Below are 20,877 nucleotides of genomic sequence, written 5' to 3'. Positions count from 1 at the left end.
CTGATCATAAATTCCTAATCCGGCAGGTCATGGTGGGTTGTCACGCCCCCAGTCTAAAGGGTTTATCTCCCCCTCAGGCAAGCCCTGTCCATTGTCTCTGTGCATCTAGGTTCCTGCGCCTTTGAAATACCCTCTCTTCTCGGCCTGACCTGTGGTGGCGCAGTGGATAAAGCGTCGACCTGGAAATGCTGAGGTCGATGGTTCGAAACCCTGGGCTTGCCTGGTCAAGGCACATATGGGAGTTGATGCTTCCTGCTCCTCCCCCTTCTCTCTGTCTCTCTGTCTCTCTCTTCTCCCCCTCTATTCTTTCTAAAATGAATAAATAAAAAATAAATAAAAATAAAAAAAGAAATACCCTCTCTTCTCAGACACCTTGGAATCGTAACCGCCCCCAAGAGCACACAGAACCTCGTTCACTGCCCTGAAATCCAGTCACAGGGATTTCCTTGCGCTGCCTCCTCCCACTGTCATGGATTTCTCTTTACATTCCTCCATAAAATGGAATAAAATAACCCTGCCAACTGTCATTCTGGGAAGCGTTTTCCTTTGGTCTATTGGGATCTGGCTCCTAGCCGTGTCCTCTGTGTGGCTCCAATAAACTCTGAGACAAACTCTTGTGAAAGCTGTCCCCCAGCTTTGCACGTCCTTACACTGATAGGAAGCAGGTGGACGGAGGCTCAAACTGGAGAGCAGAGGTGGACGTGAGGAGTGGGTCAGGGGGGTCATTGAGGAGCTCCCGAAGGACCACTGTGCACTCGTTCACCCAGCCAGGGGTTACAAAGCACCAGCGAGGTACCAGGCGCTGTCTCTACAGTAGTGAAGGCTCACAACTGGGGTGGAGACAGAGGGCTGAGAAAGGCCACTCACAGGAAGACGATACAGGGTCAAATCCTCACAGCCAGAGGGAGCATTCAGGGATGTGCTGTTCTCAATCCGAGGGCGGCCATCAGCTGGGGGTGGGGTGGACTGTGCCTCAGGGGACTCCTTTCTGTGCTGGGACAGCACCCCAGTTCATCCATCAGGGGGTCCACCCGGACTCCCAAACGCTCACTGTAAGATTCCTCATCCCCAAACTCCTAAAAGGATTTGAGAGTTTGGAGGGGAGTTGGGGTGGGGGTGGCGCTTTTATGTCCTCTGAGCCCTCGGGTTCAGCGCAGCTCTGAGGAGGCAACAAGAGTCATGCAGAACTCCCTCCACGCTGTAACCACAGCTGACCATTCCGTGGAGTGTTCGAGATGTGCCTCATAGTCAGATTCATTTCTCTCATTGGACCAGAGCCTCCTGGGAGGTAGGTACCAAGTTGTGAGAACTTGGAGTCCTGTGACCTCTCTGGGCCTCCGTTTCCGCTCCCAGGAAACCAGGGAGTAGAATTTAAGGGTCCTTCCACTTTCTTCTAAGGTTCCACCTTCTGCACATACGTGTCACCCCATGGTGTCGAAGAGCTTTAATTGTAGGATGGACAAAAAAGGAACCTGGGGGTGCGGTGGAGGAGCGGGAACCCTAAAACACAGACCATGATTCTGAGGGCCCCTGGATGGGCTGGATATAAAAGTCAGGGGGGCTGGGAGCGTCCACAGCTGCCTGTTGCCTGGCAGGTCTGATCACAGGAAGTCCCTCCAGCTGGTTCTGCCTGTGTTCCAGGGGGTGGGGGTGAGCGGTCTCAGAAGCGTGGGACAGGGTGCAGGCGTGGGGGAGGGACTGGGATGGCGTGCTCCCGCAGGGACAAGGCACACAGCGGCGGTCTGAGGTAGGACGAAGTATAAGTGCTCTCTCCCAGGCCAGCCTTGGGCGGGAGCCATCTCTGCTTCAGCTGCTCGTAGAGTCCATAATTCGTTGGGGGAGCTGCAAGAGAAAGCAGGTCCTGGTGAAACAGGACTCAGGGGACGCTGCCACCCGACAGGCCAGCAGTGGGTGGCGGGGACCCTGGGGGTGTCCCCAGGCTGTGGGATCAGGGACTGGGCTGGCTGGCAGTGCGCCGGAGGGAAGGCAGGCTTACAGGCCAGTGTTGGCTGGGCCAGCCTCCCAGTAGCCTCAGGCTGGGGCCGCACTCCCTGTGTACTCAGGAGGGACCAGGATCCCCTGGCGGAGACCTCAGAAAGAAACGTCAGCCCCATGACCTGGTTGCTCTTGGGTAACTGTCCCAACCCAGTAGGGAAGGGAGCAGTGCGGGCTTGTGAGATGAAGAAACCCTTGCAAAAGTAATAACGCAGAGTGACAAGCAGACTGCTCTCTGACCTCTGTCCCTTTGCATCAAAAGGTAAGACTGCAGAGCTGAGTGCCCAGGGCAGGCATAGCTTAAAACAAGTCAGTTCATGGTCCTCTCCCACGTCAAGCCCTCCAAAGCCTCGGTGCTGTGGGAAGGTCAAATTCCGCACTTCTGCCTGTGGCCCGGGAGCCCTGTGGGCTCTTCCTCTGCTCCTGTCCTGGAGCTCTTTCGCAGGCTGCTGCTGCCGTGGAATGCTCTTCCCCCCAATCCCTGCATGGCTCCCTCCTTCTCAGCTCAATGATGTACCCGGAAAGACCCGCCCTCCTCAGCCCTCCCAGAAGAGGGAGGCCCACGGTGACCCACCTCACTCTCTATCCTTACCCGTTTTCTTTCCTTCATAGCACATCTCCCAGCCCCCAAATAATCTCATTTACTGGATCTCAGGTTATCTTATTCCTTAATGGAGTCTTATCTGTCACTCCACTGGAACGTCAACTCCCCGAGAGCAGGAGTTCCTCCCTGTTTGTCTCCACTATGTCTCCGGATGCTGTCCCAAGGCCCAGCGCCCGGGACATAGTACTATTTATGAAATGAATGACTGGTCCAAGTGTGCAGTGACACCTGTCACTGCTGCCACCTGTGCTTCAGGTGAACCCGCTGCCCAGTGCACAGAAGAAGGCTTCATCACACAGCCAGCCTCATCCCGGTGTCCAGCAGAAAGGGCAGGTCGCAGCCCTGGGGGCAGATAGGACTCTCCCCTCCCCCATCATCTCATTCTAGGCTCTCCAGGAGCCCAGATGTCCCCGTGAGTCTTTCTGTGTGAGCCAGGCACCCCTCAGCCCTGGGCAGGTGTGTGCAGACCCCTTACCGCCCAATACAGGGGGCATTCCAGAATTATAAAAATACCCAGAAGGGGGAGGTCGGCTTTCTCCGGTAGCCACAGCAACTTATGTCTGTCCCAGGTGCGGCGTGAGGGCAGGCCCGGGTTATAAGCATGTCGGTTGTAATGGTCGTCGTACGTGCTGATCAGATAGCGGCGCGAGGGCTCCTGGTGGTGGGTGATCAGGTGTTTGTACGGGAGCCCCTGGAAGGACAGACACAATGGGCGGGTTATTGACCGGAGAGAGGCATCGCCTGGCCGTGGACGGACCTAGACGTTGCCTGCCATGGAGGTCCGCGGCGTGATTGGCCAGGGGGCCTCCACAGGCTGCCGGTGGATGTGGCTGTGTGGACCCACCAAACAGGAAACACACTTCTCTCCCACCCATCCCGACAAGGCTCACCACAAACACATGTCTCAGCTGAGGGGCCCCCAGCCTCTGCCGAGTCAATGAACTATTGGGGACGCATTAACATGCAAGTCAGGGGCCCCTGCTAAACAGGGGGAGTCGGTGCCACCTCATTGCACGTCCCTGTGATCTGAAGACAGACCCTTTCGTTCGTCTCAAGTGCCATCCCAGTGCCTACCGCCAGGGCGAGAGAAAGACACCGACCACGGAGCCAGCGGGACACGTGCACCTTGTATTCCATCGGTTACTAGGGGGAGAGTCAGGGAACGCTCAGCTCCGTTATACAGCCGCCTCCTGCGAAGGATTTACGGCAACCTCAGCTGGAAGATCACGGAAGGGTTTCTTTGGCGGGAAGATGTTTACAGGGAGAAGAAAGCCTTGTTCTCCTTGCTCTGGGACGTGGACCCGAATCAGTGCTTTTCCTAAGAAAATCCTCTTGTCCCCGGGACGGGGATCCTGGGAGGACGGAGCTGATTTACAGGGGAGGATAATGTTGATTTTCATGCCCGACCTCTTGTCTGGAGCAGACAGGGAGGTCTGTGTCTGCGATGCTCTGGAAGTCCTGGCTGCACCCAGTATTTCAAGTGGCAGTTCCACAAATAAGTCAGATCACAGTGCCACAGGCAGATGGAGGGGGGGGGGGTATGGGCACAGACATTAAGCAGGAGCTTCCAAGATCTCCATCACCAGGTGCCCAGAGCATTTCCAATGCCAGGGAAAGCAAGTCGAAGAGGTTCCCATCAGCCGAGGGGGGCTGAAGAGGAGAGAGGCCAAGAGGGGTCTTCTTGCTGTGTCTCTTGGTTTGGGGCCCGGCCCGGCTGTCTTAATTATATTCCCAGGACTTTTGTTTTCCTCAAGTATGGTCAGGAGACAGACACAGAGACAACTGCCTTTAAAAGAAGAGCTTACAGGTCCCAAAAGGAGGGTGCACGCCCCACCAGGCAGGGCCACACGGGGAAGCACCCGGGTTGGTCAGAAGGCAGAAGAAGAGAGAGTATCGCCCAGAGAATGGGCAAGGCTGGGTAGGCACGTTTGAGAAGTTTAGGATTGCATGATGACAGGCCAGCTGTTGGCTGTCTCTAGGAATTAGCTGGCCCAGGGAAGGCGGTGTCTCTGGGATTAGCAAGGCCCCTACCATAGCAAAGCATCGTAAAATGGAGAAAATAGAGGATATGATTAATACACCTGCCTGGGAGAAAAGCACAAGAAGGAGAGCCTCCCCAGGTGGGGAGGGAATGATAACCTCATCTATCCAAGGTCAGCTTGAAGAGCCATTCGTATTCACCTAAGAAGGGTCCTGTCAAGCGCCCGTGTGCGTGTGTGCGTGCGTGTGCGTGTACCTGTGTGCGAGCGTGTGCGTGTGTGTGTGGCCGGGGGAGTGCAGAACGAGGCACAAAGAGCTGATGGAGTGGAAGCAGCCACACAAGCAAGCCATTCGAACAGAGTCTGTAGGAACGAATGTCCGATTGCTTAGTTCCACTTTGTGTGTCTTTTGGGGGAGGGAGACTTGTCTTAATTTTAATAGCTGTATATATGTGTGGCTATCCCTCCGTCAGGGTTTGTAATGGGCCCTCAGGACTTGAAGAAACAGCACCAGTTGGATCAGTGGTAGAGCATCAGCCCAGCAGGTGGATGTTCCAGGTTCAATTCCCGGTCAGGGCACACAGGAGAAACAACCATCTGCTTCTCCACCCCTCCCCCTCCCCTTCTCTCTCTTTTTCTCTCTCTTCCTTTCCTGCAGCCATAGCTCGATTGGTTCAAGCACATCGGTCCCAGGTGCTGAGATGGCTTCGTGGAGCCTCTGCCTCAGGTGTAAAAAATAGCTTGGTTGCAAGCATGGCCCCAGATGGGCAGAGCATCGCCCCCGATTAGGGTTGCCAGGTGGATCCAGTCAGGGCACATGCAGGAGTCTGTCTATCTCCACTCCTCTCCCTTGAGAAAGAAGAGAGGGGATAAAAAGGGCAGCTAGTGTGCACTGAGGATGAGGCTAAGTGCCACGTGCCTTGTGTGCATGGATAGCTGGTGACTAGAAGCCCCAGATCGTGGGTTCTAAATTTTGCTTCCTTATGTTACCACGCACTTGTGTCTTCAGTACACACTAATGGTAAAGTCGGCAGCCCCTGAGCAGCAACGTGGTCTGAGGATGCCAGCACAACCAGGGATGCCAGCACGACCAGGGATGCCAGCACGACCAGGGGTGCCAGCATAGAGCTGAAACGCTGGCACAAATCCCCAAGCGCAGAAGCCAACTCCAGCAAATGACGAAGGGGCATCTAAGGAACGTCCTTGCTGAATTTTCAGAACAGTCACCTGCACGGTCCCTTACCAACCAGCGGCACTGCGGCCACCTGCATGGTCCCTTACCAACCAGCGGCACTGCGGCCACCTGCACGGTCCCTTACCAACCAGCGGCACTGCCTCAGACAAGACACTCACCATGCCCGGGCAGCTTTTATGGGAAAATGAGAGTGCTGAGCTGAACAATCTCTTCCAACCCATTCTGACAGCTGTCCAGTGCTCATGCTGTGCCCCCGGGCCCCACCCTGCTTTCAGGCAGGTGTTAGGGTCAGGTAGGGGAGGTGGGAGGGGGGTGTCCTGAGGTTGCTGTTCCCTGCTCCCCGCTCGGCAGGCCTGGAACACGACATACCACAGACACCCAGGGAAGGAGAGGGCCATGAATGGTCCTTGACGTTTTATACAAAAGAACAAGAAGCTGGGGCTTCGGTGACACAAAACGCTGTCGTCTAAACATCACCGCTATTTGCTTTTGGCGTACCTTCTGTGATTCCTCACTGTCGTCCCCATTAGCCATGTCTGTCTGTTTGTCTCCTACACCCTTTGTCTGTATCCTGCGGGAGAAGTGCATGGGAATGGGAACAATGGTGCTGGGAAGTGCTGGGATACAGGGCTGGGTTCGCCACCAGCTGCAGACTGGACAGAACTCTGCTTGTCAGGTCATAAAGGTGAGTGCCCCGGGCAGCGCCAGGGCAGGGGAGGGTACTGAAGACCCTACTCCTGTATTCCTAGGAGGGAACTGGGCCGAGAAGGAGCTGGCTGCTGGGGACCTTCTGAGCCTCGGGGAGGGGTCCGGCCTGAGCGTGGGGCCCTCACCCCCTCTTACCTCAATCCTCTTCTTCCCGTACCACCTGGCGATCTGGTCCGGTCGATGGCCAGGGAAGGGCACATACTCTTTCCTGTAAACACTCTCAGGTGTTCTCTCATTGTCTTTGGTGAACTGGAAAAAAATCAAATATTCAAAACAACTGTAACGTCCCTTCTCCAACTTCTGCTGCAAGCCCTTGCCTCCTGGGCCATCAGAAGCTGGGCGGAGAAAGGGTCAGCTGGGAACCCAGGGCATCCTTCATAACGCAGGCTTCATTTTGCCCCCTCCCTTCCAGGGTTTGGAAAGCAGCGTGCACCCCGCCTCCCAGGACCCCTCGGGAAAGCTGATGGTGGGGTAGCCCGACCACTTCTCATGGTCGGCACCTGCTTCCTCTGTCGTCTTCCCTCTCCCTGCTCCTCCTTCCTGCTTCTCTTCCCTTTCTTTTACTTCTTTGTTCTCACCCTTTCCAACTCACTCTTTTCTCCCTAGTATATGATATTGTAAAACTTAAGTGTGGCAACATACGCATAATGAAATTTACCGTGTTAACCATGGTTAAATGCACAGTTCAGTGGCATTTAAGAACATTCACATTATTGTGTAACCACCACCACCACCCATTTCCAGGACGTTTTCATCATCTCAAACTGAAACTGTACACATTCAACAACTCCCCTATCTCCCCGCCCCCAGCCCCGGCACCCGCCACTCCGCTGGGGACCTCATGTAAGTGGAATCACACGGTATTTGTCCTCTGATGACTGACTTATCTCACTTAGCATAGTGTCTCCAAGGTTCATCTGTACTGTAGCATGTGTCAGAATTTTTTTCCTTTTAAAGGCTGAGTAGTATTCCATTGTATGTATGCACCACATTTTGCTTACCCATTTATCCATTGTTGAATTACTTCTACCCTTTGGCTACTATGAATAATGTTGTTGTGAACATGGATGCACAGATATCTGTCTTCAAGATCATGGTTTCAATTTTAGGGGGTCTAGACCCAAAAGTGGAATTCCTGGGTCATGTGGTAATTCTACTTTTTATTTCTTTTTTTTTTTTTTTTTTTTTTTTTTGTATTTTTCTGATACTGGAAACGGGGAGAGACAGTTAGACAGACTCCCGCATGCGCCTGACCGGGATCCACTCGGCACACCCACCAGGGACGAGGCTCTGCCCACCAGGGGGTGATGCTCTGCCCCTCCGGGGCGTCGCTCTGTTGTGACCAGAGCCACTCTAGCACCTGGGGCAGAGGCCAAGGAGCCATCCCCAGTGCCCGGGCCATCTTTGCTCCAATGGAGCCTCAGCTATGGGAGGGGAAGAGAGAGACAGAGAGGAAGGAGAGGGGGAGGGGTGGAGAAGCAAATGGGCGCTTCTCCTGTGTGCCCTGGCCGGGAATCGAACCTGGGACCCCTGCACGCCAGGCCGACGCTCTACCACTGAGCCAACCAGCCAGGGCTCTATGTTTTATTTCTTGAGGAAGTGGCATACTATCTACCACGGTGGCTGTACCATTTACATTCCCAGCAACAATGCACAATGGCTCCAATTTCTCCACATCCTCCCAACACTTGTACTTTTCTGGGTTTTTTCTTTTTTTAAGGAATAGTCATTCTAATGGGTGTGAAGTGGTGTCTCATTATGGTTTTGATTTGCTTTTCCCTAATAATGTGATGTGGAGCATCTTTTCATGTACTTATTGGTCATTTGTTTATTCTCTTTGAAGAAATGTCTGTTCAAGTTCTTTACCAATTTTTAATCAAGTTTTTGTTGTTGAGTTGTAGGACTTCTTTATATACTCTGGATGGTATTTCTTTATTACATAGAAGATTTGCGAATATTTTCTCCCATTTTTTGAGTTGCCTTTTCACTTTGTTGATAGTGTTCTTTGATGCCTGAGAGTGTTTAATGTTGATGAAGTTTAATACATCTATTTTTTCTTTTGCTAACAAAGCTTTTGGTGTCATAGCTAAGAAACTGCTGCCAAATTCAATGTCATGAATCTTTTCTTCCATGTTTTCTTCTGCCTGCTTTATAGTTTTAGGTCTTTGATCCATTTTTATTTACTGTTTGTATATGGTACAAAGTAAGGGTCCAACTTTACTCTTCTGCATGTGGCTATTAGTTTTCCCAACACCATTTGTTGAAAAGATAGTCTTTATTCCGTTGAGTGGTCTTGGCATCCTTGTTTATTTTATTTTATTTTATTTTATTTTTTGTGGCAGAGACAGAGAGAGTCAGAGAGAGGGACAGATAGGGACAGACAGACAGGAAGGAAGAGAGATGAGAAACATCAGTTCTTCGTTGTGGCTCCTTAGTTGTTCATTGATTGATTTCTCATATGTGCCTTGATCGGGGACTACAGCAGACCAAGTGACCCCTTGCTCGATCCAGCGACCTTTGGTTCAAGCTGGTGAGCCTTGCTCATACCAGATGAACCCACGCTCAAGCTGGCGACCTCGGGGTCTCGAACCTGGGTCCTCCAGATCCCAGTCCAATGCTCTATCCATTGTGCCACCACCTGGTCAGGCTTGGCATCCTTGTTTAAATTATCTGATTATATATGGGAGGATTTATTTCTGGGCTCTTTATTTTACTTCATTGGTTTATATGTCTACCTTTGTACCAGTATCCCACTATTTTGATTACTGTAGCTTTGTAATAAGTTTTGAAATTAGAGAATGTAAGTTCTCCAACATTGTTCTTCTTTTCAGATTTGTTTGGCTATTCAGAGCCTCTTGAGATTTCCAATTATTTTTAGGGTGGAGTTTTAAATTTGTGCAAAAAAATAAAATAAAAATCTCTCATAGAGGTTGCATTGGATCTGTAGCTAATTTTGGGTAGCATTGGCATCTTAATATTGTCTTCCAATCCATGAACACAAGAATGTTGCTCCATATATTGTTATCTTATTATAAGTCTTTTGCCTTCTTTGTTAAGTTTATTCCTAAGTATTTTATTCTTTTTGACGCTATGATAAATATAACTGTCTCCCTAACTTCTTTCTTTAGATTGTTCGTGGTTGGTGTATAGATATGCAACTGATTTTTGCATGTTAATTTTGTATCCTGCAACTTTGCTGAATTTATTAGTTTTAACAGGTATATGTATGTGGTCTTTAAGGTTTGGCACCTATAAGACCATGTCATATAAAGATCATTTTACTTCTTTCTATCCAGTTCTATAATTTTCATTTCTTTTTCTTGCTCTGGCTAGAACTTTTAATACAATGTTGAATAGAAGTGACAAAAGCAGGCACCCTTGTTTTAAAGGAAAAGCTTTTGATATTTTACCATTGGATCTGACGTTAGCTGTTGGCCTTTTGTTACACAGCTTTATGTTAAGGTAGTTAAATGCTAAATAAAATTCACCAGTGAAGCCACTTAGTCCTGGGCTTTTATTTTTTTTAAAGGTTTTTGATTACTAAGCTAATTTCTTTACGAGTTATAGGTCTATTTAGAGTTCCTATTTCTTTATGAACTTTTCTTTCAGTGTATACTATTTCTTTGTTTTGGTAACACTTTAACTTAAAATCTATTTTTTATATTAGTATTCCCACTTCACTTTCTTTTGATTACTATATGTGTGTGATATCTTTTTCTATCCTGTAACTGTAACTGATACATGTCCTGAGATCTAAAGATGGTCTCATCGATGACATGGTTGGATCTCATTTTTCCCCATTCTGCCAATCTACCCGTATGTCTTTTGATTGCGAGTTTAATCCAGTTACATGTAAAGTAATTGCTGTTAAGGGAGGACTTACTTTTGACATTTTATCTTTCTTCTGTATGCCTTACAGGATTTTTTGTGTTGTTTTTCTTTTGTTGTTTGTTTTTATTATTTTGTCTCTCATTTTCTCCATTATTGCCTGTTTTTGTGTTTAATTGTGTTTTTTGTTTGTTTGTTTGTTTTTTACTCATATTTACAGAGGGGGAAGAGAGAGAGAGGAGGAGGAGGAGAGGGGAGCAGGAAGCATCAACTCCCCTATGTGCATTGACCAGGGAAGCGCAGGCTTTCAAACCGGTGACCTCAGTGTTCCAGGTCAATACTTTATCCACTGTGCCACCACAGGTCAGGCTTTAATTGGTTTTTTGTAGTGAGGCATTTTTATTTTGTCTCACCTCCTTTGTATATTCTAGAGATATTTTTGAAGTTATCATGGGTATTATGTTTAACATTGTAAAGTTGTAACAATATCTTTTAAATTGGTACCAACCTGACTTAACTCATATATAAAAACCACTCCTTTGTAGCTCCGTCCTCTCCCATTTTATGTTATTGATATCACAAATAACTGTGTACCCATTAATATAAATTTATAATTATTTTATGCATTTGTTTATAAATCCTGTAGAAAATGGTGGAGTTACAAACCAAAGTTGTCATAATAGTGGTTTGTGTATTTGTTCATGTATTTACCATTAAAATACCTTTACCAAAGGTCTTTATATTTTTATATGGCTTCGAGTTACTGTATAGCATTGCTCCATTTCAGCGTCAAGGATTTCTGTTAGCATTTTTTTTTAAAGATTTTATTTATTTTTTTATTTTTATTTTTTTTTACAGAGTTAGAGAGAGGGATAGATAAGGGCAGACAGACAGGAACGGAGAGAGATGAGAAGCATCAATCATCAGTTTTTTGTTGTGACACCTTAGTTGTTCATTGATTGCTTTCTCATATGTGCCTTGACCATGGGCTTTCAGCAGACTGAGTAACCCCTTGCTCAAGCCAGTGACCTTGGGTCCAAGCTGGTGAGCTTTTTGCTCAAACCAGATGAGCCCGCGCTCAAGCTGGTGACCTCGGGATCTCGAACCTGGGTCCTTCCATTGGTCTTCAGTCCGACGCTCTATCCACTGTGCCACTGCCTGGTCAGGCTGTTAGCATTTTTTTATAGGGCAGGTCTAGTGGTAATGAACTTCTTTTGCTTTTGTTTATCTGGGGATGTTTTCCTTTGTCCTTCATTTTTGCAGGACAGTTTTGCTGGCTATTGTATCCTCAGTTGATAGTTTTGTTTTTGTTTTTGAGCACTTTTAATATATTAGTCCACTGCCTTCTGACATGCAAGATATCTAGAGAGAAATTAACTGACAGTCTTATAAAGTGTCCTTTGCATGTGATGATTCATTTTTCCCTTGCTGATTTTCAGATTCTCTATGTCTATGACTTTCAACAGTTGATTATAATATGTCTCTAGGGTGGTCTCACTGGATTTATTCTATTTGAAATTTATTGAGCTTCTTTTTTTTTTTTTTTTTTTTTTTACAGGGACAGAGAGAGAGTCAGAGAGAGGGATAGACAGGGACAGACAGACAGGAATGGAGAGAGATGAGAAGCATCAATCATCAGTTTTTTGTTGCGAGACCTTAGTTGTTCATTGATTGATTTCTCATATGTGCCTTGATCGTGGGCCTTCAGCAGACCGAGTAACCCCTTGCTTGAGCCAGCAACCTTGGGTCCAAGTTGGTGAGCTTTTGCTCAAACCAGATGAGCCCGTGCTCAAGCTGGAGACCTCGGGGTCTCGAATCTGGGTCCTCTGCATCCCAGTCCAAAACTCTATCCACTGCGCCACCACCTGGTCTTAGAGCTTCTTAGATTTGTAGATCCATGTCTTTTCTTGGGAAGTTTTTAGCCATTATTTCTTTAAATAATCTCTCTGCTCCTTTCACTTTCTCTTTCCTCTCATAATGTGTATATTGATCAGCTAAATGGTGTCCTACATATCCTTAGACTCTATTTACTTTTCTTCATTAATTTTGCTCTTCAGGCTCAAATATTTCAAATGATATTTCTTCAAGTTCTCTGTTCTTTATTCTGCTTGGTTAAGTCCATTGTTGGATGTCTTTAGTGAATTTTTTCAATTTAACTATTGTCTTTTTCAGCTCCATAACTCCTGTTTTGTTCCTTTTTATACTATCCATCTTTTTTTGATATTCTCATTTTGTTCATACATTATTTTTCTGATTTCCTTTACAGTTGACCCTTGAACAACATGAGTTTGAACCATGTGGGTCTACTTATATGCAGATTTTTTTCAATAAATACTGTAAATGTATTTTCTCCTTTTTATGATTTCCTTAGCAACATTTTCTTCTCTTTAACTTACTTTATTGTAAGAATACTATGTTTATGCCGTGCTATGTATATTATACATAATCATACAAAATATGTGTTGACAACTTATGTTATCAGTAAGGCATTAAGTTTTGAGGGAGCCTAAAATTATATATAGATATTTTATTGCATGGCAAGGCATGGGTCAGTGCCTCTAACACCCACAATGCTTAAGAGTCCACTGTAGTTCTTTGTCCATGTATTCTTTCAGCTCTTTAAGTATATTTAAGGACCTGGCCAGTTGGCTCAGAGGTAGAGCATCAGCTTGACGTGTGGAAGTCCCAGGTTCAATTCCCAGTCAGGGCACACAGGAGAAGTGATCATCTGCTTTTTCACCCCAGATTGGTAGACCATTGTCCTTTAGGAGGCTTGCTGGGTGGATCCTGGTCAGGGCACATGCAGGAGTCTGTCTCTCCACCTCCCTGCCTCACTGCTTCTCATTTAATAAAAAGGTTTTATTTTTTTAAGTATATTTAAGACAATTGTTTCAGGGTTATTTTTTCCTTGTTTTTTTTTTTGTTTGTTTGTTTGTTTGTTTATTTTTTTGTCATACTTCTGATACCTGTGTTTCTTCAGGAACAGTATCAGCTACTTTATTTTTTTCCTTTGAGTGGAAAAATATAAATGTTTTCCTGTATTCACATACAGAAAGATATTTTGTTGAACATTAAGGCATTTGAAAACAAAGCTACCTCTTCTAGTCTTTGGAAACATTCTCCATTCAAGAGAAGATCTCCTCTAACTATCAAGGCAGGTTCTTAGCCTCAGAATTAGCTTGGTATACAGGCTTAAGTACTTCTCAGGACTTTTCTGAGCATTCATTTTCCCTGGGCTTGTGTGTGTGTGTGTGTGTGTGTGTGTGTGTGTGTGTGTGTGTGTGTGACTCTGTGACTTTCCAAATAAACTTTGTCTCATAAAAATATTAAATAACAACACCCCAAAGAGGTCTCATAGGAATCCATCTGGGTCCTGCTTCAGTAGTGGAAAGGAAGGTCATTGAGCCAAAGCCTGCCAGGCTTACATGCCTGTGCTGTGAGGAAAAGGGACACTGGAAGGTAGGCTTCCCCCTTGCTCCTCTAAGGGAGGGTTCAGTCTCTTCCAGCCCTGCTCCAGCCACCTATGACCTAACCTTGCCCAGAATGCTGGGGTTTGCCACTGAAGGCCGAAGGTGCCCAGGGCCGTCGGCCCCATCTTCGACACTGTGGACGAGCCTAGGGTATTTATCCCAAGAAGCAGGTAAACTGATCTCATTTGCACAAGGGCCACTTAACTATGTCTTGCCTGAATAGTCAGGTTATTTATTTATTTATTTATTTATTTATTTATTTATTTATTTTAGAGAGAGGAGACAGAGAGAGAAGGGAGGAGGAGCAGAAAGCATCAACTCCCATATGTGCCTTGACCAGGGAAGCCCGGGGTTTCGAACCAGCGACCTCAGTGTTCCAGGTTGATGCTTTTACCCACTGCGCCACCACAGGTCAGGCCGAATAGTCAGGTTTTTTATTCTTCCCTCAAAGATCTCTGTTGTGGGTGTTGATAGTCCTATTTTCTGCTGCTTTGTTCAATGTATAGTGTTTCCTTTATTCCTCCTAACTCATTTCCCCACTCATATTTCAGGCTGGGACCTACTCCTAATTTAGAGCTCTCTCTCCCCCTTTTGCCAACTTCTATTGTGAATTTAGCTTTGCCACCCAGCTTAGTGTATCCCAAGGTTCTCTTTACCACGCCACAGTTGCAAAGCTCCAGGGAAAAGCACCCTGGTCTCATCTCTCCAGGCAGAGGAGAACAGAAGCTCCATCCCCACACATGCTGCAGATGGCTTTTCCAGAATCATTACCAGCTAGAAGCAGCGGACATTGGGACTTGGATGTGAGCTGCAAAGTATAGAATTGTGACAACAATTCCAGTGCCATGCAAACTTTTCCTGGATGTGGACTTTTTCTGGACTCCTGCTCCTTGTGACAGCTCCTAACAGACTGAACTGGGGATGGGTTGCATTCGCAGGGATTTGGAATGGTGTTGGTGCCAACTTAGACTTGCTGAACATGTTAAGGACATTACTCTTTTATGGATTCTTGTTGTATTGGCCAAGAGTTTGCTTAAAGGCTTTAATCACAGTAAAAAAAAAAAAAAAATATATATATATATATATATATATATATATATATATATATATATATATGACTGGATAAAGAAGATGTGGCACATATACACTATGATATACTACTCAGCTATAAGAAATGATGACATCGGATCACTTACAACAAAATGTTGAGATCTTGATAACATTATACAGAGTGAAATAAGTAAATCAGAAAAAAACAAGAACTGCATGATTCCATACATTGGTGGGACATAAAAATGAGACTATGAGATATGGACAAGAGTGTGGTGGTTATGGGGGGGAGGGAAGGAGGGAGAGGGGGAGGAGGAGGGGGAGGGGCACAAAGAAAACTAGGTAGAAGGTGACAGAGGACAATCTGACTTTGGGTGATGGGTAAGCAACATAATTGAATGATAAGATAACCTGGACATGTTTTCTTTGAATATACGTACCCTGATTTATTGATGTCATCCCATTAAAATTAATAAAACTTTATGTATAAAAAAATATTAAATAAAATGCCTTAATTCCCCTAAGAGTCTCTTCCCTGCTTCTCCCCAGGGCTTTAGCTGTTCTGCTGTATTCCTCTCCCTCTAATCTCTTGCCCCAGACGTTTGCAGCCCTGTAGTCCCCGGCAGCTTTCACTAGCTGTGACCACCCTTGCTTGTCACAGTTTCTCCTAGCCTGAAATATGAACTATGCACTTTCTCCCATTTGAACTCTGAGTTAGGCAAAACAGAGACAGATAGGCCAGGCAGCCCCAGGCGGGCTAGAATGTTGTTCTACTCCCTCTGGGTTCAGAGGAGGGACCTGGGAGCTGGGCCATGGCTTCCCCCACACTGCCCCACGTGATAGGGACAGAATGGGACAAGGGCCAGTGAAAATCTTATGGAATTTCCTACCATTTTGAATGTGGCTTTTTCTAAATTGGTCATTAGATCGCTTGCTATAGAGCTTTGTTTTCCAGAGCCCCTGGGTAGTTATTTTAGCGGGACGACTGTGGTTTTTGAAGTGTTTCCATGGTAGAACAAGGACCTGGACTTTCTTCACCTGCTGTCTTTCTTACATCACTCCAGCTCCACTCCTTTTGTGCAATTCTCTGCTTGCTATGGGGCCAGCTCAAAACAGCCCTGGGGACTACCTTGCCCATAGGAGCCTGAAGGGATTGCTCAGACAGTCCTCCTTTCACTTGGAACTTTCCTGACACATATCGGCTCCTCATACAAGACCAGTACACTCAGGTCTAAGAATGGTCGTAGGCCATATCTGGCCAGAGGCATGGTGAATGCTAATGTTCTCTATTGAAACAGCCTTTTCCAGTTCTCAGAAGTCACCACCAGCCTATCCCACACTTGCATCAGAGCTGCTAATTCTATCACTCTCTATTCTTTGCCCAGTCCCCAAGAAGGCATGAGGGTATTTAGATGTCTTTGCAAAAAGTTTAAGTGGCTCAGTCTTGGAGTGAGTTTTTTTCAAAAGATGAAATTAGTTACAGTTACAGTTTTATTAACTTAAAATCATGTTTGTTTGATAACCGATTTATGAAAACAAGAACATACATTTGCCTTTTTTAATGTTGTCTTACACTTTTTTTTTTGACAGAGACAGAGAGAGAGTCAGAGAGAGGGATAGATAGGGACAGACAGGAACAGAGAGAGATGAGAAGCATCAATCATCAGTTTTTCGTTGTGACACCTTAGTTGTTCATTGATTGTTTTCTCATATGTGCCTTGACCACAGGCCTTCAGCAGACCGAGTAACCCCTTTCTTAAGCCAAGGGCCTTTGGGTCCAAGCTAGTGAGCTTTGCTCAAACCAGACGAGCCTGCGCTCAAGCTGGCAACCTCTGGGGTCTCGAACCTGGGTCCTCCGCATCCCAGTCCGACGTTCTATCCACTGTGCCACCGCCTAATCAGGCGCCTCACACATTTTTTAAATAAATCGATCGTACTCTGGATGGTCAGGAGGCACGAGGACATACATGAACGTTCGTACTACTCAAAAGGTTAAGAGAAAGAGAGAGAAGCATCAACTTGTTGCTCCAGTTAGTTGTGCTTTAATTGCTTCTTGTATGTGCCTTGACTAGGGATTGGACCCATGACCTTGGGCTCAAACCTGCAACCTCAGGATCGTGATGACAACCTCACTCTCAAGCCAGTGACCCCATACTCAAGCCGGTTACCTCAGCATCCCAGGCCAATGCTCTATCCCTCACTGCGTAAGTGGCTCAGTCTTGATTGCGAAAAACAAAGATATTCCATTTTAAGTGGGCCAACTTAGGCAAAGCATTGTGTAATGGCCTTTAACGTACGTGGAGCCTCCATGAGCCTTTTTATTGTTTTGAAAGTAAAAACTGAAAGGTGCAGGCGGTGCAAGGTTGTGGCCCAGGTGCCAGAGAGCAGCAGCTCATCCCTGGACATCGCTGCAGGGAACGTCCGGCCTGCCTCGGCAGGCACCACATCCCAGTAAGCGCCAGGCCAGGGAGAGCACAGACTCTTCAAATCGAGGTACACAGAAATTAGGGACAGGAGGCATCAGGTGCCCAGAAACACCCCACTGACAATAGTGCAGTGTGGCACAATGATATTGACATATTGCTGTGATACTTTCAAGATACAGTGGGGACGCCCTGGCCAGTTGGCTCAGCGGTAGAGCGTCGGCCTAGCGTGCGGAGGACCTGGATTCGATTCCCGGCCAGGGCACACAGGAGAAGCGCCCATTTGCTTCTCCACCCCTCCCCCGCGCTTTCCTCTCTGTCTCTCTCTTCCCCTCCCACAGCCAAGGCTCCATTGGAGCAAAGATGGCCCGGGCGCTGGGGATGGCTCTGTGGCCTCTGCCTCAGGTGCTAGAGTGGCTCTGGTCGCAACATGGCGACGCCCAGGATGGGCAGAGCATCGCCCCCTGGTGGGCAGAGCGTCGCCCCTGGTGGGCGTGCCGGGTGGATCCCGGTCGGGCGCATGCGGGAGTCTGTCAGACTGTCTCTCCCTGTTTCCAGCTTCAGAAAAATGAAAAAAAAAAAAAAAAAGATACAGTGGGGACCTTGATGATTGCTTTGATGTAACTCCCCATTGTGGCACACAGACACCCCAATGCCATGTTCTTAAGACGCAACCATCTATGGCCCTCGATGCAAAAATAGTGATGACTTCATTCCCACATCTCCCTGCCAGTCCTCCTCTGAGCCCTCTGTCCACCTTTTCTCTCTCCTTACCTTCCTCCTCTCTTCTGCCCAGTTTCCAGTGAGCACTCTGGTGGAATAGTTTTTCTCGATCTTCCAGCTTGGAGTACAAAATGACTGTGGACTAACGGCAGTCAAAAACTGCATGGTAAGGATTCACCCCAGCTTTCTTGGACGCGACACAATGTAAGGTTTCGGGAGTGGGGAGACGTTACGATGTTGCTGAGCTCGGGGTACCTTTTGTTTTTATTTTTCTTCCCAGACACCCTTCTGAATGGACAGTAGATGACACCCTGCCAACCTCACAGAATAAAAGGGCTCGAGAGTCCGCTATCTGCCTCCAGGGAGGGGTGACGTGAGCTTGGATTCCCTACTGTTGACTGTCTCCATGGTGATAGACTCTGAGTATAAATGTTCTCCTTAAGGGAGCAGCTGATTCTTCGAGAGCAAAATTGACCTCACAAAAGCAAACCAAATCAACAATGACCTCCGTACAAGCAAGAGCCGGAAGGATGTGGCTTATGTGTTGTCCCCCCCATAAGAGACATCACTCCTGCTGTATTTTTACAACCCGAGTAAGTTGAGATGATCACCTTCTACTTCTTAATGAATACTGATGTGCTAGGCCCATGCTGTGCCCGTAACATATTAACTTGTGTAATCCTAACAGCAGCCCTAGTAAGCAGGTGCTATTATGTACCCATTTTATGGATGAGGACACTGAAGCATAAAAAAAGGGGGGGAGTAATAGAGTAAGTCTCTTAGAAAATAATTAAAGACCCAAAGGGCTTTTATTAATATTAACATGTTAATTGTTTACTGACTTTAAAACAACGGCAAGCATTCCAGCCATTGTAATATGTTGTTTTGTTTAAAAAGGAAAATCTAGTCTCACATAGGTATGTAGTTAAAAGAGAGATAAGTATTTTAATAGCCTTTGCAGTTGATTGTGGATATTCTTTGATACTACACCCAAACTCAACAAGTGGTAGTTGCTTAACTGTTAGTTGCAGTGTGGAATCGGAAGCTATTTGGTGAGCTCTTTGAGCTCGGCGACATTAAAACCCCCTGGTTCATCTTGTGCTTCAAACGAAGCTGTCACCAATTCGTGATTTTATAACAGCATGGTGGTCATTTGAAAAATATTAGATACTGAGCTGTCAGATCTTTCTAATGTTGATGTGTTTTATTATAACGTATCTTTAAAAACCACATTTGCTAATATCACGACTGGCCTCATCTGAAAAGCATGTAAGTGTTAGGAAGAGTTGACAAGCTCAAAGGAATGGATACAAGTTTTCCAAAATTCTGCTGTTAGCTTGAAAGCTCAAAATTTTGTCATTGGCAACAATTACTGTTCGTTGTTTTCCCTGAAGTGACAGACGTACCTCATTCATTTTCAGGAAAATATCTGCCCCCATGTTCCAATCTGAACCATCATGGCTTGTCTGCCAGTCGTTCTTTCAAGGACAACTGGCGTTTTATGGACAAGAGCCCCAGCTACTCTCGCTCACGGCTCAGTGGCACACACACTGCCCCTGCCTCCTGAGAACCGTGGTGCTGGACAGCAGAGCCCTCCTCACACCTCCTACCCACGGCACCACACAGCAAGTTAAAGAGACATCTGCACAAGGCCACGATTTGAGAGAACAAATAAGAATGCCCTTGGTGAAGAAGTAAAAATTAAGTGAAATGGGCATTATTCTTATTTGACTGAAAGTGTGTGGTGGTGGAGATACCGCCACCGGGACAGCTAACGGCACTGCCTTGATTCACGCACAGGCACTGTGGTTCTATCCCTCATTGCTTTTGCACCATCCATGCAAATTTCAACATTGAAAAGGGGCAAATAAGATCTTAGTGTGGGGCCCTGGCCGGTTGGCTCAGTGGTAGAGCGTCGGCCTGGCGTGCAGAGGTCCCGGGTTTGATTCCCGGCCAGGGCACACAGGAGAAGCGCACGTCTGCTTCTCCACCCCTCCCCCCTCCTTCCTCTCTGTCTCTCTCTTCCCCTCCCACAGAGCGTTGTGCCAGGTGGAACCCGGTCGGGCGCATGTGGGAGTCTATCTGACTGTCTCTCCCCTTTTCCGGCTTCAGAAAAATACAAAAATAAAAAAGATCTTAGTGTCGGGCTCTGGCCGGTTGGCTCAGTGGTAGAGCGTCGGCCTGGCGTGCAGAAGTCCCGAATTCGATTCCCGGCCAGGGCACACAGGAGAAGCGCCCATCTGCTTCTCCACCCCTCCCCCTCTCCTTCCTCTCTGTCTCTCTCTTCCCCTCCTGCAGCGAGGCTCCATTGGAGCAAAGATGGCCCGGGTGCTGGGGATGGCTCCTTGGCCTCTGCCCCAGGCGCTAGAGTGGCTCTGGTCGCAACAGAGCAAGGCCCCGGAGGGGCAGAGCATCACCCCCTGGTGGGCAGAGTGTCGCCCCCTGGTGGGCGTGCCAGGTGGATCCCAGTCGGGCGCATGCTGGAGTCTGTCTGACTGTCTCTCCCCGTTTCCAGCTTCAGAGAAATACAGAAAGAAAAAAAAAGATCTTAGTGTGGGTAGCGGGCACACAGTGCAATAGACAGGTGATATATTACAGCGTGTACACTTGAAACCTGTATAATCTTACTAACAGATGTCACCTCGATCAAGTTCATTTTTGAGAAGGGGGACTCAATGGCCTTTCCATTCTATTGTCATTTAAAATACAATGCTATTTAAATAATAATATACATTTATAATTCCTTGGATTAGATTGTTACTTCTCTTGAGTAATAAAAAAAAATCAAGCCAACTGAAACAAACAAGCTAACCAACAAAAAGATCTTAGTGTTATTAAAAAAGTAGTTTTGCCTGACCAGGTGGTGGCGCAGTGGATAGAGCGTTGGACTGGGATGCAGAAG

At 47.1% G+C, this 20,877-nt stretch overlaps 1 protein-coding gene across 1 annotated transcript; it reads right to left on the bottom strand.

Moving 5' to 3' along the window:
• Positions 1 to 1,660: 1,660 nt before the first annotated feature.
• Positions 1,661 to 18,140, bottom strand: CFAP107 (cilia and flagella associated protein 107). The gene is made up of 4 exons (XM_066372016.1): positions 18,027 to 18,140; positions 6,617 to 6,730; positions 3,113 to 3,290; positions 1,661 to 1,842 (listed from the first exon to the last, which is right to left on the bottom strand). The coding sequence occupies exons 1-4, from the start codon at positions 18,138 to 18,140 to the stop codon at positions 1,661 to 1,663; spliced, it is 588 nt and encodes a 195-aa protein (XP_066228113.1).
• Between the last annotated feature and the right edge of the window lie 2,737 nt (positions 18,141 to 20,877).

Source organism: Saccopteryx leptura, chromosome 3, assembly GCF_036850995.1.
Source record: "Saccopteryx leptura isolate mSacLep1 chromosome 3, mSacLep1_pri_phased_curated, whole genome shotgun sequence".
NCBI classification, from domain to species: Eukaryota; Metazoa; Chordata; class Mammalia; order Chiroptera; family Emballonuridae; genus Saccopteryx; species Saccopteryx leptura.
The sequence above is the reverse complement of the archived record's forward strand: the minus strand, read 5'-3'. Positions and strand labels throughout refer to the sequence as shown.